Source organism: Zea mays, chromosome 7 (assembly GCF_902167145.1).
Source record: "Zea mays cultivar B73 chromosome 7, Zm-B73-REFERENCE-NAM-5.0, whole genome shotgun sequence".
Classification (NCBI taxonomy): domain Eukaryota; kingdom Viridiplantae; phylum Streptophyta; class Magnoliopsida; order Poales; family Poaceae; genus Zea; species Zea mays.
The window spans coordinates 45,952,429-45,977,092 of NC_050102.1; the positions used below are offsets into that span (position 1 = coordinate 45,952,429).

Sequence of the window (24,664 nt, forward strand, 5' to 3'; positions counted from 1 at the left end):
GTTTAGCACACAACTCCTATCACCTAATGCATCAAACAAGGTGATAAAGATTTTAAAACATAAGGAAGGGGATAATGCACCGGGGCTTGCCTGGAATAAACACTATGTTAGTGTTTGTTAGACGTCGATCACTTGATGACCATCCTTTGTCTTGGCACTCGTTTAGATTTCCATTTTCAGGTTCATCCATCAACATCATCTTGTGGAGAAGCTTACACGCAGCGACATCTTGTGTTCGACTCAACTTTGGTCCTCCATATCACGTAATCAATAAGCGTACCTACATGATTTGCATAATGCACATGAATGCATATAAACAGGAATATCACAAACCTAAATAATGCTACACGGTAGCGAATTAAACACCTACCGGCGAGGCGTTGTACCATTTCATACAGAAACACTAGTTATCGACACACGACTAAGCGCAATGATTACGCTTCTCTAGATTAACCGAATCTAACGCAAACATCACGAAACAACAAACTATACACATTTAACACAATTAGCCTAAACACAACTTATCAGCTAATTAATTAAATGCTAAACTTATCCCTCGCTTTATAAATTATACCACTTTGATCACAAAGAACTATCTTAATTTTATTTCGCATCACTCATATTTATTCAATCCCTCTAACAATTCGGCTAACAAAATGCGCGCCAATAATAAATTTAGCTCAGATCCACTACATCGATTAACGAATACTAATCCGGATTTTTCGTCAATTACACGTTAAATACCACACTAATACTAAATTCACTCGAAACTACAACATCGATAGTGGGTTCCAGTTCGAGCCTTACCTCAAACCAATAGAATCGGTTACTCGAGAAGAACATATCAGCTAGTCATTGGAAACACTAAACCTATTCCATGCATTATCGTTATACTTCATGTCACAGACCTATAATTGATTCCAGCGTACTAGACCTACACATCTACCTAAGCATTCCTTGTCTAATTTACACTCTCATCTCCCTAAGATGTTTAATCGGTCACCGAATATAGAAAATAATGACTATTAGAGCCGAGCATCGACTACATCTTAATAAATAAAACTCGCATTACCCTAAAAAATATGATGGTTAGCCGATAAATAAAATACCAGACCTAACCTTCATGTCACCAATTAAATATACATCGTATGTGACGCATCAGCAAATGTCTAATACAGTCACAATGCATCCTAACCACGACAAGAAAACTATCGCAACTAATATATTTAACGGTTCTACTTATCCACCAAAAAGCAGGAGTAGCGATGTAACTCACGAGCATCCAAGCGATTAGAAATTTCACGCGAAACGATGACTTCCTGCTTCAAGATTTTTACCAAACACACGACGATAGCGAAGGGCGGACCGACGAGCCAAGGACATAGATACTGCTCCGGCGTCCTGCTGATGCACCACGGCGATGCGATGTCCGAGACGACGGCGAGGTTGACGCAGGAGCAAGCTCGTGCGTCCAGTTGGGGAGTCATCGGCGAGTGAGGCGACTAGCACCAGCACGGCCGACCGGCGAGCAAGGTCAAACTCCGAGCTCCATGGGAGATGGGGTTCGGCGATTCAACGGCGGCCGCGAAGAGATAAACCAGAGCGCGATCTTGAGGGACGCGGCAAGGGAAGACAGAGCGCGGCCATGGAGAGGAACCTCGAGGGAGCTGCGCGCGTCCATGGTGAGCTGGGCGTCGAGCACAGGGAGATGGGCGCGCGCACGGGAGATGGGAGCTCGGCTGGCCAGGGCGCGACGCTGGGCACGCCGGGAGAAAACAGAAGAGCGCGGCTATAGTGCGCAGACCCACACACGACAAGCAGGAAGGGTGAGACGATGGCGAGGAGCATGACTAGACGGTGCCGACGAAGTTCCAACAGGGAGAGCCGAGCAGCAGCGGTCAGCAGAGGAGCTCGCGCGCCGCGACGCTGTGGAGCTTGCAGGAGAATCCATCCAAGGAGCAACGTCCGACGAGCGCAACAGGAAGCCAAAGCGAGGTCGCGGCCAACAGAGGAGCGCGGTGTGGAGACGAGCTACCGTGGGCGTGGGGCTGGAGACGGCCGGGAGAGCTCCACGACGATGGGGTGCTGCCGAGGTCGGCCTCCGCGAGCTGCGAGGGGAACGACGGCGCGTAGGAAGACGAGAGCTCGGCCACGGAGCTGGAAGCCGAGCGAGCAGAGAGGGGCGGCCATGGCTGGGAGGAGCTGGGAGGCCGCGACGCGCAGGGAGCTCGGCATGGGCGCGGCTTGGGCTGAGGCGAGCACCAGCAGCGCAAATATATCCGATGGCCGGCGGTGAAGAAATATCCAAGGGAGAGAGACAGAAGCGCGCAGGAGCTGTCGATGGTGGAAAAGATCAGGGCAGGGAGGGCGGTAGTGATAGGAACGGCTGGAGGATATTTTCTTTCTTTTTTCATTTCTTCATTTTTTAATGGAAAATCGCACATATTTTGAATCAAGATTTTTGACGATGTATAATGGGTCGACTATACGGGTTACACATTTTATTCTACGAATTAGCGAACCAAATTAATTACTAATTACTCGCTTTCAGTTCTAATTACCTTGGTCTGGTTTGTTTCGGACTGAAAACCATTTTCGTCGAGTTCCTTTTTATTTGTTCGGGATAAAAATCATCCGAGTGGGTCGAGCTTCCGAATTTGTATTCTCTTAATCTACAAATTTTAAACGGACACAAGACTCGATATATCGCGAAATAAATACGCGAGATCGATGTGGCATCGAAAGTGGGATTCTTTAGGAAGCGACGTCACACATCGTTTACGTGGGCGAGAGGCTGTGCGCTGTCCAGACACGGATTTTGCACCCGTCACACGCATCACAATGTCAGGCCACAGATAGACTCGTGCGATACAAGCGTGAAAGAATTTCAAACAAAATTTTAAGGAACCACATTTGATTTCAAAGATTATAGTTTGGGGCAAGATGTCGATGGCTTAACCCCAAACAATACTGGGTTTGATGTTTCGGAAGATCACTAAAAATAAATTAGGGCAATTTAGACAGAGGAAGACAGACACGATATCAAAATCGTGATAGACGAAGATAATTAGACTTTAGTGTCTGTTTTATTTACTGATATCCCGTGCTTAAATCCATACTCGTTGTCGAGCGGAATATAAACATCTGGGGTGTTACAGTGAGGTGGAGTGGCGGCGGCGGTGAGGAGCCGGCGGACGACAGTGGCGACATCGAGGTGGCAAGAGGAGAACGATGAAAACAACACGCGTGGACAGAGAAAGCGTGAGAAAGTGAAACAGCACGGTCAGACACCGTTTCCTTAAAATTCTTTATATCCAATGGTTATCGATCTGTCAGTCATCAGACATACAACTATGTTTGATAGGTGGCAGATAAGGCATCAGATATTCCATTATGTCAGACGGCCGCTAGTAGACGTCGGACGTAAGCTTAACATCCGCAAGCTGCGTCTACATCCGTCGGCAATAATAGGGCCGTCCTATGTCCTCTCTTTTCCTGTTGTGATGTGTGTAGGCTAGAACTTGCGAAGAAATTATTCTGGTTTGCAATATACAAAACTGTTCTAAAATACGAGTTCGTGTCCTGCATATCTTGTTTTCCCGTTCGAGTGCCCAATTTTTGAGTCTGTTTCTTCAAAGTTGAGCTCTTCTACTTATTTGGGCTATTACTCCATGTGTGATGGATTTCACGATCGTGGTTGATTCTATGGGTTGAATTCCTCTTAACACCTTAAGAAACTTTTGCAAAGTTTGAGTACAAAAGAAAATAAATATAACACATGTTTGTCCAGTTTATAACACACATGCTACATAGTTGTCCCTCACATGTTCGCCCTTGACATGATGACCATAACAACACAGTTAGAGCAAATATAATAAGAGCCTATAAGAACAAGTTTAATAATATAGTCAACAGCTGACGGTCTTTACAACCTAGTTTTTAACTCATGTATATAATGGTTAGCTCTTCACTATTAATGAATGACCCACTTACCTCTGTCACAATATTTATTGGTTCTTGTGTCGAAGCCAGTTTTAAATTTACATTCTATTTTTGCTCGCTCTCTCATTCATTTTAGCATTTAGCTTACTATAACCTTTTATTATACTTGCTCTAAGCAGTCTAAATGCTGATGTGGATGAGAGAGAAGATGAGAAGAACCAAGAAAATATTGTAAGAGAGATAAGTGGGTCATACATTAATAATGAAGAACTAACCATTATGCATATAAGCTAAAAAGTAGGTTGCAAGGATTTCTTACCGCCTGCTGGTGGCTATATTATTAAACTTGCTATTAGAAAGGTAGTTTGTAGGATGTTTTCAATACACATTGGTTTCATGGACGAAGCATACTACACTGTAGTCCGTAGGAGCGCTACACGCGAGGGAATCTAATTAGAAGAAGGTTTGGTACAAAACAGACGTACAATGCCGTAAAATGTGATGAGCAGCCCCAGTCCCAGTCTCCCAGATGAACAGGGTGGCTACAGAAAAACCTCAATGATCGAGAGAAGCCCTAGAACTGGGCTGATCTTGTACGCACTGAATCCAGCTTCCTTGAATAGCCGATACCATTCTTCCTCCCTCCGCTCCTTGCCCGTCGTTACCGTGGACATGAAAAGATCAAGCCAGAGCTGGGTCTCGTTGCAAATTGCAAGGGAAGATGACCCAAGTACAATATCTATGACGATCACTTTTCCACTGGCGGCAATCGCCTCCTTGCATCGCTTTAGGATGATCACGCAATCCTTGTCACTCCAGTCATGCAGCACATTCTGTAGCATTGGATATGGCCTCAACTTCGTCATTATAAAAACTAGAAGTTGGTAGGGTACTTAATGCCTTTTTCACTATCATTTTTTAATATTGGATGAAATTTTTGTCTGCTCTCACACACACATAGGCAGCGCTATTTTTCATTCTATGTGAAGCTTTTCCAGCCGATAATTACTGAAGAATGCTCGATATTTTTCGATAATTACTGAATATTGCTCGGTAATATCGAGTAATTACCGTTCAGTAATTATCGGTTGGGCAAGGCTTTACCTATGGTGAGGAATAGCATGGGTGTTGGTTCTAAACTCTAGTTTTCACGGTTTCCACCGTCGTGCTCCCATATTTAAATAGTAGAAAAGCTAAAATTAAGTATAAATAGAGATTCCAACCATGAGTGTTGGTTCCAAACCTACATTCACACTCACTTAGTCAACAGAACACACATATCTTTATGTTTATACGCTATAATTAAGCATAAATAGAAACAGTTGCAATACACGGTCACTTTGCTAGTGTGTGTCCATGTATATATATGTGTGTTGCATATTAAGAGCATGTCCTTCCAATAACTAGAGGAAGCCTCGATCCAATAATACCTTTTGGTTCAGCCGCACCACCTCAATTAGGGGTGGACTCAGGCCAGGCCGGCTAGCCCACAGTTAGAGACGTAACCCAAAATGTTTTTAGCCCACACTATAAACCCTGCCCAACTGTCCACGACGCCGATATTTGCGATCAACACTAGCTCGGCCAGTACAGGTACTGTTGTCTCCGCCGCCACGATGGCAAGCATGAGGCAACTTTTGAGGGTGCAGGTGGAGGCCATAATGGGGGGCTTCACGTCATGTTGCGCCAGGACTGTCTACCTTGCCAGCCTCACCGGCCCCCTCGCTACAGTGAAGGTCCACAATAGCAGCGAGCGCCTCCACCTCGTGTTCCACCAGGAGCTCGACGCACTCCTATGCGTCTGCCACCCCCACATCGTCCACCTCCTTGCCTTCTATCACTAGAAATACAAAGGCATGTTGGTGCTAGAGTTCACGTCGAATGGTAGCCTACACGAGCAGCTCCATGGCGACATGGCACCGATGACGTGGGCGCGGCGGGTGCTAGTGGCGCTGTAGGTGGCCTGCGCCCATTTGTACATCCATGAGCAGTATGAGACACCATTGGTGCACGGCGACGCGAAGGCGCAACCATATCACTTCTTATGCACTACACATAAACGTTTTATGCTAATTTTAGACATAATGTACGATTCTCGTGTATCTACGCTGATTTTTTACACCACCTTAATGCTAATTTGTAGGTGTATCTATGCTGAATTACCATGTATGTTACGCTCCTCGATTTTTGTTATGTCAAAAAATAAGTGCGGTCTTTGTGAAATCGTAACTAAACTTAACCCTTTTGTTTATCATGTCATAGCGGTATCCACGAATAGAGATCTACTTTGTTATGAGATCGTGTGTATTACGTCCTAGTGATATCCACATCTCCCATGTTGTCTCGGTGTTTATAGTAACCACCTAGATTTCACGCGTGTCTGTTACACGAGGGTCATGCTCAAACTTAAGGATTTATGATCATGAAATATCCACATCTCTTGCATTGGCTCAGTATTTTAAAGTAACTACCTAGATTCACGCACGTTTGTTACGCGGGGGTTGTACGTGACTTCGCGCTGACCACTGTAAGAGCAACTCTAGTAGTTCTCTAAACGACTCCTTAAATCAATAACTTAGAAGGTTAACCTAAAAATTTCTCTCTAACAACTATTTAAATGAACTTACTAAATTTAGCTATTCCTCATCTAACCTTATTTCCTCTGTACATTTGACAACCACTTACCAACTCCCTAAACAAAAAATTGGTTGCATTATGTAGGTAATGAAGGTGGTTGTTGACATTTGTGGCTTGTTTTAGGACATGGATATATTCAAAACAAACTACAACCAATATTGAGATAGCTATTGGAGAACTCACAATTTTTGACCCCTAAAGTTATTTAGCAACTCCTTAAATTCATGATTAAATAGAGTTAATATTTACATAACTATTGGAGCTTCCCTAACAACGTGTACAATATATTTGACACTATTTATGCTCCAACTTGAAGATTTTATGATCACAAATACAATATCTAGAGATATCCACATCTCTCTCGTTGGCTTTGTATTTACGGTAACCACCTGGATTCGCACATGTCTACATGGGTGTCATATGTCACATCGCGCTAACCATTTTAACAATATTTACACTCAAACTTGTGGATTTTACGATCATGAATATGATTACAGCCGTACAAATAATATGGTGGCCCTAGTATATTTGAATATATGCATCATTGCAAATCTATCATGCTCACTATGATGTCTAATGGAATTTTATGGTTTCATCATTTACATGTCAATAATAATCCTGATCATCTTAATTTATGCATTTCCCAATGGATTTTACTACATTTCTTACAGCATCTTACACTTCAATTACAAATGCAGAGCGCACCCACCTGTGTCTCAACCGGGTCATCCCCATCCGACAGAACTTGCGCAAATGCTCCTGGTGGGGTCGAGGGTGAGTGGTGTGAACCCGAAGCGTGCTCTGTTTGGGGATTTCTATAACTATTGGAAGCCCTGTGCTTCCAATATCCCTATCTCGTCCCTCTATGTATGTATGTATTCAACATATTTGGTGTTTCCTGATCATACGAATAGACTGGCTGGGTTAGTACTACTTCCACGATTTGACTTTCTTGGGTATATTATTCTTAGTCTCTATCTAGTTATAGTGTATATTTATGTGAATAGTAAAATCTAAATATCTAAAAAAACAATAAGTATCTTATAACGTAAAATGGATGCAGTATATTATGAGTACAAAAGGAGTCTATCATCATGTAAAAAACATGTTATTTCAATTTAAAAACATGTTATTCTTTTGGAACTACAAAACAAAAATGTCACGAACAAGTAGTTGGAAGCTCTATATGTCTAAAACAAAGTAAAATGCACAAGTGATATATAAACTTATCTTTTATGAAGAGTGAGGTTCTTGAACTCTCAAAATACATTTTTATGTACTTGAGCTTGATCTTGAATTAACATTCTAGAGTTCTTGAAATTTTATGTTTAGTACTTTGAAGTTATTACTTTGTTTCATCTAAGTACAAATGAGCTCCAAATCAACCACATGTTGGTCTCTAACTCTCCATTTGCATGTCTTCCCTCAACCCTCTCTAGCTCTATATCCATGCTCTTCCCTTCTCTCAACTTTTCCAATCTAATATGGCATCACAACTCGATCTAGAACTTGCCATCCCCAACACATATCTTAATCATCATCCACATGAAAACCAAGACATCACCAATCATGGTGGCATCAAATGGCAAAGCTAGCACTTTTTAGACAAAAGAGGTACACAAACAATTTTCGCATTAAGTTTTTTCACAACGAAGAATGACGTATCGATTCAATCGTTATGGCATGTGGTACCATGATTTGATGTCTTAGTGCATGGAAAGAACATACCCTTGACTATTACCAAAATGCATCCAAGGATCCTAGTATAGAGAGTTACCGTAGGGTCCACCAACTAAGACCTCTGGCCATGGGGCCACAGGCCCTAGTGACCTCTCCTGGCCCTAGCAAGTTTAGGGGCTTGCCATCACGTAACTTGACACTAGGACACCATGAAGAAATAATTGAATCATAAAGTCTCACAACAGGCCATTAAGGACCCTAAGCTCACCAGGTCGGAGGCACTCGAATGTATGAGGCTCTATGTGCCTCTAGACATCTCTAGCTATAATAATGGAAGTCTCTAAGGCCCCTTGAGGCCCAGGGCACTCATGGGTCTATGTCCTAGGAAACCCTCGTGCCCTGAGACAGTCTTGAGAAATATAAGTCCCCATGGCTCCTTAAGCCCAGACGCTTATGATTCTATCCTTAGGGATTGTAACACCCTAAAAATTCACTCAAGAAAATTTCTTAAACTTGTTCTAAATTCAAAATGAATTTTATTTTCTTTTCAAAAAAATCTGTATGCGAGTTGATCTCAACAAAGGAAATATAGTGGTCTATATTTCTCTCCAAAATTCTCACAAAGTATTCTATAAATATTTACCAAATGATTTTCATCAATTGCTTCCCGAAAATATTGCCTAAATATTCGATCGATACTTCTTTAAATATTATTTCCTCTTGAGAAGTACCCTCAATTTTTTTAAAATTCCTACTAACATTTTCTTAATAATTTCCCTTGCGCCACTTAAGCCCATATGCATACATACAACCCTACTATCATACGATAAGCTCTACATGCTAAATATAATTATCCCCATCTAATCGTATGCTTATCTCCCACTATTCTTTGGACTTGCAAACTAATCCTCTGCCTTGCATATAATAGAGGGGGCAAGGGACTCCGTTGACTGATTTTTTCCAATGAAAACTTCCCAGTTGGTCAGTCATCTAAAAATTTCTCCAAGCTAAGCACACTTAACATAGTGGTCCAGTTGAGGCAGGCTTCCAAAAAGGAAGATATACCTTGTCTATATGAGTATGCTATCGACCTTATTCAAATCTTGGGCCAAGATACCACAACCTACCCAGGCCAGGATATCGCAATATCCCAACCATTCGGGTCTCACGCTAGCTGTTTATGTCTCAATTGACACCATAGGTAGGAACAATTGACACCGACATGAACCTTCACTCATGAACCACCTAGAAATATTTTATGTTACTCTAGTTAAAAATACATTCATGGTTTTGATTTTCCAAATATTGCTAAATATTCGAATTTTGGAATATTCTAGGAATATTCCTTTTTCCTTTTCTTTTTCTAATTCATATGGATATAAAATCTAAAACTCCTCCATCAAAACTCAGATTTTGATCGTTCTTATTTATAAATTCCTATCAAATTATCCTCTACCCAACCATGTCATTCTCTACGCATGGTTCATATTCTAGAAAACCCCCCAAAATATATTTATCCCATGTACTGCATATAATTCCCTCCTTCAAAACCCTACTAAGTTATGTGCACCCTAGCTATAAATACACCATGAGGGCTATCCTCTTCCTCCCACACACTTAACACCTTGAGCCGAGGCAAACCCTAACACACTCAGTTACTCTTCTTTGCCAACTACACTTCTAGTGTTGGTTCACCTCCGATATACCCCTTTGGGTAAGCATCTCCACTCCATCAACACAAGTTGTACTCAAAACTCTATTCACCCAGTAGGCACCATTCTTGACCACTATAATGAATATTTATTGATATACTCGCTACTTTCATTAGTCTACGCCAAACGGTAAAGCAAGGAGACAGTTCGGTGAGCTCTCACCCTTTCGTCGATTAAAGCAATGACAAACTCATTGAATGTCTTTGATGCATAAATTACCTATATTTCAAACACAATTCCTTAGCCTATTTTTTATACGCATCATATTATTTTGTTGCTAAAAGATTTGATGAAGCTCACTAAATGCCTTTGATATAGCCACCTAGCCTTAGAACATCTCCGTGAAACATCCATAGACTCCTTATAATTTGTGATACAAAGTGATTTGAGGAAGGTTTGAGTTTTGCAAAAGAAACTTGATTTCCAAAAAAAAGTGAATAGTTATCACCATCACTACCTTGAGCGTGATGGTCGGGACTCTCTTGTCGTGGGAGGGCCAGAAAAGAAGTTCGTTCAACTAGGATAGGTGTGAGCAAGGTAGATTGTTCCTTCTCGCATAAGGACCAATTTTTGACATTACACCTTAGATAAACTCTCAAAAGTGCAACCACTCAAATCTGCATGGGTAGCCACTCGATCCATGTTTGCATGGGCTAAACCCTAGGGTTATTGGTGGCTGGGGGCAATGGGAGGAGAAGGAAGGGAGACATTGTTGTCTCGATTTTGGGCAAGAAGGTGGCCATGTTCCTCTCTCTATAACCACCAAGGTAAAGCCATGTAGGGGATGATGAGTTTCGGTATTGAGTCTCATGGCAGTGAGATTATAGAACTAGACTAGTGGGTGAAGTGTACACCTCTGCGCAAAGTTAAAAATATATTGGAATAGTCTGTGTCCATTGGTATGGACAAGTTATGGCTTGGTTCTAACAATTAGTGTTTTGTTTTGTAAATACTTTGAAAAATGATTTGGAAAGGTCCGATGGTCGAGTTGTGAGCTATATAGTGGACAAGAAGTCCAGTTACTGCTTTTGGTTTTGGAATGAAAATCGATGGGAAACAACTGAGATTCTTGGATGGTTTAGTCTAGGGGATTTTGTCTAATAATGGAAAAAATTTCCGCTCCTTTGGGAGGGAATGCACTTTTGGTTAAGATAAAATGTTTTACAAAAATATCCCTGCATAAAAATGCCTTTTATGCTAAAGTCTCTAAGCTCCACTGACTCAATGCATTTAATCTAAAATCCCTACTCCATGGGTGAAGGTGGGTTGTAAGTACATAAGTACTCGCCCTTGCTTATTTGTTGTTTTTTAGAAGAAGATTGTTGATCGTGTAAGAGTTACGCCTACTGCCCAACCATGCCTATGGCAAGTGGATTGCTGATTTGTTTCGCTACGTATATTGGACAACTTAAGTCGTACTCTGATGATATGTCTTGAGTTGTTGTCCAACTCTTAGAGTTGACCACCACTTGTATAGGTTTGTCTCATTTAAGCAGATATAGAACCAGCTGATGTATAAATGTGCATACTAGCTTCCTAGGACTAGTATTTGTATCATATTTTAGTCCTAAAGGATGGAGATGCTTCATGTACCATCTTCCCTTGTGCACATATGAGTAATCTATGTCCCCGAGGCCCATTGAACCCTAGGATGCTTGTGAGTCCAAGTCCCATAGAAACGTTGTGCCCAAGGACACTCATGAGTGGTACAAGTGCTCGAAACAGTTCAAGCTCTAGAGCAGTCAATTATGCTCTAACACTTGGGGCCTCTACTAGCCCTGAGGTCCATAACGTCTTTGACCTCATGTTGTGAGAACGACCGGGCCCCAAACCCTTCAAGGCACGAATCAACTGAAGGAACAAGGGACTTGACGCAAATATGTGTAATCCTATCATAAGACTAAAAGATGTGTCTAGGAACACTAAGGGAAGTATGACCCTAAGGTCGGCACCTAGCATCAAATCCTATTGACAAGTCCATAATGTTAGCTAGTATAGCCCCAAGGTCAAGATCCTACATCAAAAGTCTTACCAACAAGTCAATTATGTTAGATTATTAGATGTGTCTTATGTACAACATATTTAATATGTGAAGTGCAACATTACAAGCCTAATGGACATGTTGTTGTTGTGGCTTAGGCTATAGGGTACTCGAGACCACTATACAATATGTGCATCGATCTTGTAGCTACGCATGCACATGCAAGTGTACCATGTAATATTATCAAGTATAAAAGTGAAAGGGAAATGTGCTATATGCCATTTCTAGTTTGATTTTGGTGATTAATGGCCAACACAACCTTGAGATCTAACTAGTTTGCTAAGTATGTGCTTGCAAGTTCATAAGTGTCAAATTGAGATATTCAACTCAACAATTAGCTCAAACAAAGGCCATGAAGGACATATTTTGGATAAGGTGAGCTATGAGTAGTTCATAAGTTTAGATAAGTTCTAAGTACCCTTAGGAATGTTTTTTAGCACCATATATGATTTGAGAAGTTAGATTGTGGAAAAGGTACTTTTGGAGCCTAGTTTGAGCCAAAACTAGATTCTAAAGTTGGATGAGGTAAAGTAGTGAAGATCCATGACTTATACTAGTTGGACAATCACTATAAGTTGTTGTCTAAGTCATGGAAATACTCTCAAAGAAACTCAAATCAATTTGAAGAAGATTAATCAATAGGAACTTCAACTTAGTAGGCTGGGGCGCACCGGACCAGTCCAGCGACATACCAGACCTAGTTCACAGAGAGGTCTGCATGAGTTCTTACACAGAGAGCTCTGTAGAAGGTCTTAAGTGATCTGGCGCACTAGACTAGTTTGGTGGTGCGCTATATATAGATGACCAAATGGTTTGTGACAGGTGGGCTGACTCGAGGCACGACCCATTTAATAGTGCCTTGGCACGACCCGACATGATGGAAAATGGGCTCATGCGAGCCCGGTACGAGGGACGGGCCGTGCTTGGTCCGCCTCCTTGGCACACAGTGCTGGTCCGGCCTGACTGGATTATTTTTTATTTTAAAATAATTTGTATGTGCATATATATTATACCAATTCACAAAAAACACAAATGACTATGAGCTCCACTGGTTATCAGATCGCTCTGAAGCCTTCTACTCATGCACACAGCACACGATTAACAGGCTGTCGTGCCGTGCTAGGACACGATTAATAGGTCAACACGATTATCAGGCCGTTGTGCTGTGCCTAGACCTCTGTCGCGGCACGCGAGCTGGCCGGGCATGGCCTGATGAGTTAGCCAGGCCTAACAATCCATGCCTTAAATGGGCCCATGTCATGTCGGGCCGAGCCATCCATTTGGCCATCTATAGTGCCAAACCACTTATGCAAAGAGCTCTACATAAGTGACTCCTATGGCCTGGCGCATCGGACTAGTCTGGTGGTGCGTCGGACCACTTACGTGGAGACATTGCAGATTGTAGTTGGTGCACTGGCCCAATTTGGTGTGCATCAGACACTCAGGTTCAATGGCTACTTCAGAGTTCAACGGTCGATTACAATGGCTAGCTGACGTGGCTGTTGACGTGGCCAGGTCTGGTGGTGCAGCGAACCAGTCCGATGCCAATGCAGAAGGAAGGCTTCAGTCGGGATCCTGATGATTCTTATACAGTAAGAGGTGCACTCGAGGTAGCAATAAATCCAATGGCTCTTTGAGGGGTTTGGGGCTATTAATACCCCCAAACAATCCATTCGAAACACCAATCGCTACTAGAGTTGTGCTTTATTCCCAAACACTTCTGCAACACATTCAAGCCATTCCGAGAGATCCGAGCACCCCATTTGAGTAGATATAATCATTTTAGAGAGTGTGTGTGCTCATGTGATATAAGTTTTGGTGTTGTGTTGTTGGGTTCTTGCTTTTGTGTGGGTTATTCTCTATTGTAAAGGCTAACAAGTGGTTTCCGCTTGTGGAGTACCTTGTGGAGACTCCGTCTCTCATCATCGAAGATCTGAGGGCTCAAGCTTGATCATTAGGATCACTTGAAAGAGTTAAAAGAGACCCCGTCCTTAGGGACACCTCAACAGAGACATAGGTTCTTTGAATCAAACTCTAGTCAAACAAATCGTGTGTCTTTATGTGTGTGTGTGTTTTGCATTTGCTTGTGATTTGTTATTCTCTCTCGCGCTCTCTAATTTCTCTTACTTGGACTTTGATTTAAATCAATTGAGTTGCTCTCTAAGTCATTTTTCTATTCATAAGAGCAACAAGTTCAAGAGAACTTTCATCTCGCTCTCTAAGTTCTCTTGCTTGGACTTTGATTTAAGTCACTTGAGTTGTTGTCTAGGTCAATTTCATATTCATAAGAGCAACAAGCCCAAGAGAACTTTCCCCTCCCTATCCTACTACTCTGATTTAAATATTTCTCGTTGTAACCTCTAATTTGGGATCTAGTTTGTTTTTAAGTGTTAAGTTTTTCAGGTGTTGCCTATTCACCACTAAGCAACTATCAAGAAGGATAAACCAACTACCAATTACATTATACTTAGTGGCATGGGCCCCAACGCTCGTGGATGCAACATATCAAACTTGCCCCTATGGCAGATATGGTAGTAGACTTATGAAGGGCATCTCTACACTATGTCGTGGCATAAGGTGTGACCCTAGGTACGACTTCAAGAACAGGATAAGAATGTGGTAGTTGCATCTTAGCATCTTCGAGGTCCATGTAACTTCTCTCCTCCTTTGCACTATAAAAGGGAGGGCCAGAGTAACGTTTAGAGGGATCGCATCAAAGATCAAGGGTCGGGTCAAATTAGGTCAATTTGGGTTCCAGACTCTCCAAGGGTTAGGGTAGGTTATCGAGTTTCTACGACATACTCTTACATAAGAGTTTACTCTACATAAAGGGCATGCATAAAGGTGGATTATGACTATTAGGCTAGAGCTCCCACAAGAACCATGAGGTGAGGAGGACTGGAGGAGCTAGAAGGTCTTCATGCTCAGTGGTGTATAAGATTGTAATCTTCTTCACATTTCTATTCATCAATCGATGAGTAGTAAGAGGACACATGGTATTACACATATTGTACATGTTTCAAACCTCTTTAATTGTCCACGAGTTGGCTTCTAGTCGTGCCTACCTATAGCACGACCACCAACCTATGCCCCACTTTCTCATGTGTATCTCTTTTTTGGTACTTTAAGTACCCTAAGGCTTTGTTTGGATACTCTAGTATTGGACTCAATCCACATGTGTTGAAGTGGATTGAGGTGTAAATTAGTTTAAGTTACACCTCAATCCACCTCAATACAAGTGGATTGAGGTCAATACTAGAGTACGCAAACTAGCCCTAAGTCTATCTCCAGCAGATCCCCTATTCCATCCCATGTATCACCCCTATTTCAAACTTCATCGTAAATAGTGTCATCTACAGTTTCGTGTCCCCTATTTTACAAGTCTGCTGGAGACAGTCTAATTTTGCTACGCCATGACAAATGTGGAATAGATCAGTTCTATTTGGATCTAAGTGACACGCTATGGCAAGCTCGGGTACATATATATGACACCCTGAGACAAATCGTAAGCTCTGAAAATAGGATTTGAAAAATTTAGGATCTAGATGATATATGAAGACAAGTTCGATGTCCTTAAACTTTACTGTAAGAGTTTAAGGACATGACTGACATGCTAAGAGAATTTAGAGACCACCTATATATTTTTACTACATGAGAATATCAGTAAAGAAACAAATATTGTTTGCATGACACACAAAGCTTCAAATTTCAGCAATGTCAAATTACTACGGATCACTCTTTGTATGAAATCTGGCGTCAGCTTAATCTTTCTATCATATCTGACTAATGGGATTTAATTTGTTCTTTAAACTTGGAATGCGTATAGAGCTAGAGGAAGCTTCGACGGTCTCTGACCTATGCAGGCCACGTTTTAGATTTTACCAAAAAATCATATTGGCAGAGTTTAATTAATTTGTAATCATTTTCACAAGTAATTATTCTCATCCCATTCGATTTTCCGTAATAAGTACCAAGTAAAGATTGCATATCACCTTTAGAAGAACGGCATCAGCAGGAGGGATGAACTTCGTCATGTCACCTCCGACAAAGCGAACCGGCCCATCAATCGGAGCAGCGTCTACCACCTGCGGAAGCTCCAGCACCGTGCACCGGGTGTCCGGGAATGCTGCAGCCACCGCTTGGGCTGCTGCGCCGGTGCCACCGCCGGCGTCCACTAGCGATGCTATTCCCTCGAACACCTGGGGGGATCCGCGGATGGCTATGTCCATGAGGAACCGAGTCTCTGACGCGAGCGCGCCGTTGAAGAAGTCGCCCAGAAAGGCGTCGCGCGCGAGGACATCCCAGACGTCCTCGCCGTGCGTCATCTTGAACGCCGTTCCTCGAGCACTGCAGTTGTTGTCGTCGTCGCTACCATCGACACCAGCAAGGGCCCAATCTGCCAGGTTGAGCACTGGCGCCACGAATGCAGGCTCCAGGTACAAGAGCGTGATCGGCCGGAGGCTACCTCGGACGCTGCTGTCGTCGTCCACGAGCAGCGAGGAAATGGCAGTGAGGCCGTACTCGCCGTCGCTCCCCTCCTTGAAGACGCCCAACGCGGCGAGCGCGCGCATGACGCTGTGCAGGCAGCGGAGTCTGCTCGCGTCCAGAGAGAGCTCGGTGAGCAGGTCCTCGACGGAGGCCCTGCCGCCACGGCGCTGGATGGCGTTGGCGACGCCGAGCTTGACAGCGCACCGGAGGGCCGTGGACTTGACGCAGCCGAGGGCGTGATGACGAAGCTCCACGCTGGCCTCCAGCAGCTCGGCGCGCGTGAACATACCGACGTTGCACTGCGGCTCCATTGGGCTGATTCGTTGTTGCCTTCATCTGCATCCTCTTCTCGGAAGGCTAGTAAGTACAAGCAGTACCTGCTGCATCGATGACTGGCCAGAATGATACCATCCACCTGCAGCTTCTCATACCACATATTAATTTTTCGCTCATTTTTCATGTGTTCCTTTGTGGGACAATCTGTTCTTGATATTTTATTTTTTTTATAAATATCTAGTATTTCAAAACTCAACAAATGAATATTGACCACAAAAAAGGTGTTAGAGAAGGTTACAAATTCACTTATCTCCATTTGGATGTCGACAATGGACGACATGAAATTTAATTGGGGTAAATATCAAATCAACAATGCTATTGAAATTAGACGTAATTCCAATTTATTGTTTGGATGTCACTGAATTAGAGTTTGGAATTGTGTGGTCCAATTCCACACAATACTGATGGGTGATGCTCAGTATTGTGAGAGAGAGTTTTTAGTTATAGTCCAATTTTAGGGGATTGGTTTTCTGATTCCAAAGCTTAATTCCATGTGCAACCAAATGATAGAGTTCTAAAAAGTTGATTCCAGTTCTTAATTCCATGCTCCAATATATACGTCCAAATGGGAATTAGAAAGTTGAGATGTAGAAACTTCCAAAACCCATTGAAAGGTCGTAGTTGCATGGCTCCCACATCTCAGGAGAGGTTGCCATCAGAAGTTTCGGCATTGTCTGAAGTTGCGATGTTTCGTGTGAAAGGGTCAAGATGCTTAGGAAAATGAACTAAATTTATCTAAAATTTCTTACACAAATTAAAGCCTATTAAAAACCGCTTCACTTCTTGTGTCTATAAGTGTTTTTTTCTATCTTACACTTAAAATTTTGCATTTTAAGTTTCGATTCTGGTCTAGCATGGCAGTTTTAATAATGTAAATACTTAAATAATATAATTGCATAAATATAAATGCTTAAACTAAAGCAAGATTAGAAACTCTTCGATATTTTTCTAATGTATTGGAGAGTTGGAACTCTCCACGAAGGACGGGCTCACGTCATTCATGGGTATTCAAATAAATACCTAAGATTTTTTTTGAAAACATTAAATATATATAGTGCGTAATGCGCATGTATACCTAGAAACAAAAATTAAAACAATATTTATCTATTTGGGTTACAATAAAAAGGCCTAGCGTCTCTGGACTCGCGGCCGAGCCAGTGGCGGAAGCAGGACCGAAATTCGTGGGGACCAAAAAACCACATTATAAAATCAAGCAAGACGGTAAAAACTACTTCCATGAAATTCAAATTCCATATGTATCAATACACCATACAAGTTTAAAGAAGAAAAAGTATATGAAAAAAGAAGTAAATACACAACTAAGCTCTTTCTAATCGAATAAAAGTTGTGTGTAAATTGTCGAATGTCGATCTCCTCGAAGTGCGGGGCGCCAAAAAAGAGACAGGGTCAGACGACGTCTCCGGATGAGGGCCAGGACGCTAGAAAGGGGGTGAGGTCAGGTAGCGTCGAGCGTCGGGAAGGAGGCGACGATGTCAGGCACGAGGCATCAGGGTGGATTGGCTCCGGTGGCATCAGAAAAAAAATGGACCCAATGAATAGATGCGAGGACTAGACCAAAGATGAGGAAAGTTGAGAGAAGTGCACAGGGCAACTTTAGCCTACTCAAGCATTCAGTTTTTATATACTTTACAGTAAGTAAACATTAGTTATAAAAGATTATAAAAAAATTGAGGAGGGACATAGCCCACTTTGCCCTTCTTGGGTCCGTCTCTCGCTATGACGGTGTCGAGAAGAATAAGACAGGGTGAATAGATGTGAGGGTCAGACCGATTAGAAGGACGGGAGTCGAGAGAACTAGGCCAATTCGACGAGAAGGCACAGAACAAGGCTATTTTAGCCAATTCAAACCTTCAATTTTTTAATATATTTAATAGTAATTAAACATAAGTTATATAAGGTCATAAAAATTAGAAGGGCCATGGCCCACTTTGCCCTCCTCTGCGTCCGCCCCTGGGCCTTGCTATGCTGCACACTACGTATCCCATATGCACCTCCGTATCTAGCCGCCACTGTGTTGCGCAGCCGCACGCTAACCCTGTTGTGTGGCTGCTCGCATTCCCACACTCGCCCCGCCCGCCGCTGCAATGCCAATGTGATACCATTCAGCACTCATACGTCCACTACGTAAAAAAATATGCTTTTAGTAACGTGTTTTTAGGTTAATTAGTGACACGTGAAAAATATGTCTTGATTTTTATATCTTAAATTAAATCCAATCAGTAACATAAAAAGACATCACTAACCGAAACACTATACTGACATATTTTTATAAATAAATTTATATATATTAGACATGATTCCACCTTCCTTCACTGTGGCTTACTTGGATGAGAAAGTAGTAGATACACGTTCTATTCTAGAATATGATCCATGTATAAATCAACAGTCCTAGATGGAGCCCAACACGAAAAGTAAGGTGATGAACTAACTTCAGAATACAATAAACAAAATCAAAACAAGTAAGAGAACTCTTAAAAGAAAGAAATCTATTGTTCTACCATTGACAGATATCTTTTAATCTATAGCCCTACCTAGGGGGAACTCACTCGCTAGAAGGCAAAAGCGCATGAAACAGTACTGAGGTAAAAATAAAACTACTCACTTATCCAGTTATTATCAGTATGCCTGCTCTTCGAATTCAAAACTCCTCGGCTATACCCTTTCTACATATGTATATATGAAAAAGACAACAGTTATACAAAGCTTTATCTCGCCACTTGAGAACTCGTTTGCTTCTTGATGTTTTACTCGATTTCATCTATCCTTAGCTAGATTACTGGCCTGAGATGTATTTGCTTGGAATATTCATAATCTCCCTCGTGGTTATGTTTTATTATATTAGGATTTGCAACCTATAAGACATATAACGCCGTATCAGATCTTTCCATTGCCCTATGGTCACTTGCTTAAAAACTGAAAAGAGACACACTAAAAAGAGACTAAACTTCACTTAGGTTTTCTTGCAAGCTTACTAGAGCATTGAATTGACCTCTACTAATGTCATATCCAAATTGTGGACAATAAAATGGAAGAGTTAATCTCCTTATATGTATTGCCCTCTATTCATTAGAATATATGAATAATCATATTTAAAGTGATTAAATTAACTAATGAAACATAAATAACCTATGCATCATGTTGGAGGTTATTTGTTTGTGCACTTAATGATCACAGTAATAAGAATAATAATAATATGTTAATACTGAAATTGGGGATTAACCTAATTTGAAATCTAGAATTTGAAAATGAAATAGAAAAGAAAAGAGAAGGAAAGGGAAAACAATGGACACTATACAGAAAAATACACACACACACACACATATATATATATATATATATACTACTTATTAAGTAAGCAATAGTAGTCTGCCTCTGACCGTTCTGCCTCTGACCGGTTCTGCCATCTACGTGCCCCCACAGCCGTACACACAGGTCTCCAGCAAAAATTATCATGCCTGCGCAAGAGTTGAACCTAACCAATTCAGCCACCAACAGAGTTCTTACTGTTAAGTCCGCGCCAACGCTTATAAGCCGCTCCATGTCTCCTTTAGTAGCCAGTATGGTACTAAGTTTTTGCAAGACAGCAGGAGAGCGGTTCTTCCTCGGCCCATCATCCCTTGGACCCGCGCGGCCCATTTGCTGAGTGTCGTGCGGACGGCCCATTTGGTGCGGCGTCACGCGACCCTCAGGAGAGCGGTCTTCTTCCTCGGCCGTCCGCACGCACGACGGAGAGCCCAACCGCTCGGTCAGCCACTCAGCCCCACTCTCGCATCCTCCCTCCCCACGACCTCCACTTCCTTGACTTCAATGCGTGCGCTGGATGATGTCGCTATATGGTGCCGCGTCCGAGTCAGTTCCTCTCTCGCTCACTTCCTGCAATTTGCCGAGGTCTGCAAGCTCCCCTTCCTGCTTCGTCCTTCCTGCATCGGGAGCCGGAGGACCTCGCCTACTCCCTCCCTCCATCGGCGCGACAGCTGTCTCGGCGCCCGGAACAGCGCTGCCGCCACGCCGGTGCTGCTCAACGTGTATGGCGCGCTGCTCTGCTTCTACCTCCTCTCCGAGCTCTCCTCTGCCATTGACGAGGCCCCCAAGGTCCACCCCACTGCCTCTTGACCTCATTCCCTGAAGCGCAGATCTCTCCCGTTAGGGCAAACTGATCTGTTTTTTGTGGGACGGCAGTGAAGTATGCAACAACAGTGGTCTCGCTTTTGCTTTGAGTAGCTCTGGTGCACATGAAATGATTTATATGAAATATGAAAGGCTGAGGAATCATGCTGTACCAACTGTGGAGTGCTGTTCAGTGTGAGATTGGCCTTTCTTGGTTGCATCAGCTTGTACATTTTGTAATGAATATGCTCATTTTAGTTGGCAGACCAGTTGCTTGTTTGGAATTGGTACTGACGTATTGCTCTGCTAATTTTAGGATTTTTCAGGGATTAATATTTCAGTCTTCTTTTTCCATGCATCGCTGCACGTCTGCTGTTGTTTGTTCCTGTGCGGGTTCCCTCCCCATGGTTGCCTTTCATATTTGTAGTGTAACTGCTAAATCGTTCTGTAATTGAATTATACAACATGGATTTAAATAAACTAGGTGGAGCAAAGGCTTCCTTTTCATTGGATTTAATCCATGTTCTCAGTGATAATCTTGATTTCACCGTTCTGCAACCCTTCCTTTTTTGTAGTTCTCAAGTGGGTATCACCAAGACTGCGCGCGTGCCGGAGAACGAGGACGACTGAAATCACATAGAGGTAATACTCTTTGTAGTTCTATTTTTATGTTGAGAACTAATTAGATAGCCTTGTAGTACCGGAGATCCCATGATAGCTATGTGTCGAATGTTATGCACAAGTTTAAATAAGTTTTGTAGCAATATGTTTCTGTCATGTGATTTAGGACTACAGTCATAGACTCATAGTTAACATCTTTGTCCTGTTGTTCAGTTTAAACATATCCTATACGATCTCGAAGATGATGAATAGTTTGGCTTGCTGTTGACACCAATTCAGAGTACCAAATAGCATTTGACTTGCTGTTCACATCATTCGAAATATATTGTTTGGGTTCCTGTTCGCATTAGTTTAGACTGTTTAAAAGCTCAAGGGACAGACGACACAGTTTTTGTTGTTCTGCTTTTTGTTCATTGCACTGACCTAACGCTATGCTGAATTTTGCTTCCCATCAATCCCACTAATAGCTAGGCTATTGTTCTCCTTGCTGTTTATTGCATTGTGCTCCCATCAATCCCATTAGTTGGATTAGCATAAGCTGCTTTGATTTTCAGCAGTCCAAACTCATACATATGTATGCTCCCATCAATCCCATCAATTGGATTAGCATAAGCTGCTTTGATTTTCAAGAGTGCAAGAACACATAAGAAGAACCTTTGATTTATCTTATGTAATGCTTTTTATCATAGTGCTTCTGTATCTCAAGGTTATCCTTCGTAGTTAGTATGACCAGAGGGTCCTGTCCATTATGTTTTTCCTGCTAGCAAGTATCCATCTCGCAAACAAACTCATCAAAGTTATCTATGTTAACAAACTCATCGAAACAATTTAATATTTCCCTGTATACGTATGTTTGCCGTTTAAACTCCAAACATTAAACCGCTATTCATAACTTTTCCGATTTTGTTTGTAATAGAAGGCTAAACCTCGAACATTGGCGATCTTATGTTTTGGCACACTTGGCCAGCATCTTGAGGACATCATAGCTGGTATTTTTGTATTTCTTACCTTCTAATCGTTGCTACCTGTTGCATGGTTGCTAACTATTAATGTTTGCTCTATTACTTTGAACAGAAGTTTGAACTTGTTTTGTGTTGCTGAGTGGTGCTTGCTGGACATTGCTGGATTTTTAGGTAACCACTGAAAATTCAACACCTTCTTCCCCTGAAACTATAATGTTCACCATCTTATGGTTAGGACACTTAGGCAACATATATTGTTCTAGCACTAATATGCTACAATCAGTGATAATTAAATTCTGCAATATATAACACTTTGTATTTGTTAGCTGCTAACTTCTGAGTCCTCTAAATTGTAATTTGACATAATCTTAGTGGCTGTTCATTATTTATCACTAATCAGTAAATGGTTGATAATTAGGGACATTAAATAAAATACCAGACTTGTGTGTATTTGGGGTATTCTTTGGGCTGTATAAAGTTTATAGCATGCTTCCGGTATATAGAGGTTGATGCTAATTCTTAGATAAAAAAATTATAGTTGGGAGGCTTAGCTGGTAGCATGCTTTTTGTATGTTGCACTTGCACCCGCCCACAATTCTTTCTCTCCCCTCTTCTTTTTGAATGATACACTTGTACTCGTCCACAATTCTCTCTCTCACCCGCTTCTCTTCATGCTTCTTTTTTGGATCTATCATTTAGCGCAAGCGAACATCTTTAAGGGAAAGTATTGTTGCTTATATCTCTTTTTTCTAAACTTCTTTAGTGCTTTCCTTTGAGTTTGAGTCCTGCTTGTTGAACCACACAAGATGAGTAAACTATGAGCCAGCACATGTTCAGGAAACTAATCTCCATCAACAACTTCCTCTTAAAACGTCACTATCAAACATTGTAATGTGCAAATCATTGCGTGTTACATGACATCTTAAATATCTAACTTTGATAATACGGATATACGAATATGAATAAAAATCAGGTACGGATAAAACATTAAGTATCCGGCGATAGGCCCAACAATGATGCACAGGAGCATTACAACACAAAGAAGTTCAGCTTATTGTTCAGTCACTGTCCATCTTCTATTTGACAACAATTTCTGGAGTATGAGAGGGCCTGTTTATTTATTAGTCAGCTGAGGATTTTGATCTAGGCATTTTGCAGGCAGAAAAAATAGGCCAAATAAAAAATAGGATGTGAATTCAAATAACCTGTCCTTGTAAAGTTCTGATGAATATTGATGAAAATGTCTGCGAATTGTTGAACAATTGCAACTTGAACAGTTGAACTGTAAATATGAGACAATAAGATCAGCACCTTTAACAGTATAATCACTGGAAGCTGTAATGACACTGCAAATAGGAGGAAGGAAACGTAAGCCTTTAATTCTTTTCCGGATTCAGGATATAAAACTGCCTGGAACATGAATGAATGTATGAATACTGAAATGCTGAACCTAATCCAAAAGAAATAAGAAGAGATTGAAAACTGCAGCCTGCAGTGTGTTGGAGAAACCGACATAATTCATTATGGGTGCATTATATAATTTCTGGTGTTGTATGTTGCATGGGAGGACTTTTTGTACAATACACTTGTACATGTCCCCAATTGACAGAGTGACTTTGTTTGTTGCTAAATTCTGATATCTCTAAATTCAGTCATATTAATACAGCGATATATTGTACATATTATTTTAGCATTTTAATAGACAAGAGATTATATGTCATTTAGTTGTTTTAATGTTTTTTGTATCTTTGCAATAATGCCATGATAGATCCTATAAGAACAATGGCATTAAGTAGACATACTCAAAATAGGACGGTGGCAGGCCTGTCTCCCTTTCCTCCGTAAGTTTATATAAGTTTATTTACTTTTTACATCTATATGTATGAAGAACTTAAACTAAAGTTCGTGTTTTATGTAGTTTCGTGCTATTTGACGATATTCAAGATGTCAATAACTTACCACAAGTAAAAAGTGTCTTTGCGAGGGTAGTTGTTAAGTTCCCTAGGCGTCGTAATAGTCAACACTACATCCTACAGGACATCACTATGAGTCACTTCAACAAGCATTGAAATAGAGCAAATATATTCATGTTATTATAATTAAATTCTTCGACTCAT

The 24,664-nt window shown here is 41.6% G+C and overlaps 1 protein-coding gene and 1 pseudogene across 2 annotated transcripts; one reads left to right on the forward strand and one right to left on the reverse strand.

The window, feature by feature from the left end:
* Positions 1 to 4,170: 4,170 nt before the first annotated feature.
* On the reverse strand, positions 4,171 to 16,794 carry LOC100193067 (uncharacterized). The gene is made up of 2 exons (NM_001138233.1): positions 16,005 to 16,794; positions 4,171 to 4,775 (listed from the first exon to the last, which is right to left on the reverse strand). Exons 1-2 carry the CDS (start codon positions 16,785 to 16,787, stop codon positions 4,485 to 4,487), a joined length of 1,074 nt encoding a protein of 357 aa, NP_001131705.1. The 5' UTR covers positions 16,788 to 16,794; the 3' UTR covers positions 4,171 to 4,484.
* Positions 16,795 to 21,007: 4,213 nt separating this feature from the next.
* Positions 21,008 to 21,299, forward strand: LOC112272611 (uncharacterized; annotated as a pseudogene). Its single transcript, NR_155288.1, has one exon. The product of NR_155288.1 is annotated as an uncharacterized protein (transcript).
* The last annotated feature ends 3,365 nt before the right edge of the window (positions 21,300 to 24,664 follow it).

Bases quoted from the DNA above. Each gene is read 5' to 3' on its own strand.
- LOC100193067 (NM_001138233.1), bottom strand. From the start codon at position 16,787: ATGTTCACGCGCGCCGAGCTGCTGGAGGCCAGCGTGGAGCTTCGTCAT. The intron at 4,776-16,004 runs GTGATATGCAAT...CCAATGCTACAG, and splicing joins CTGATGCCGTTCTTCTAAAG to AATGTGCTGCATGACTGGAG.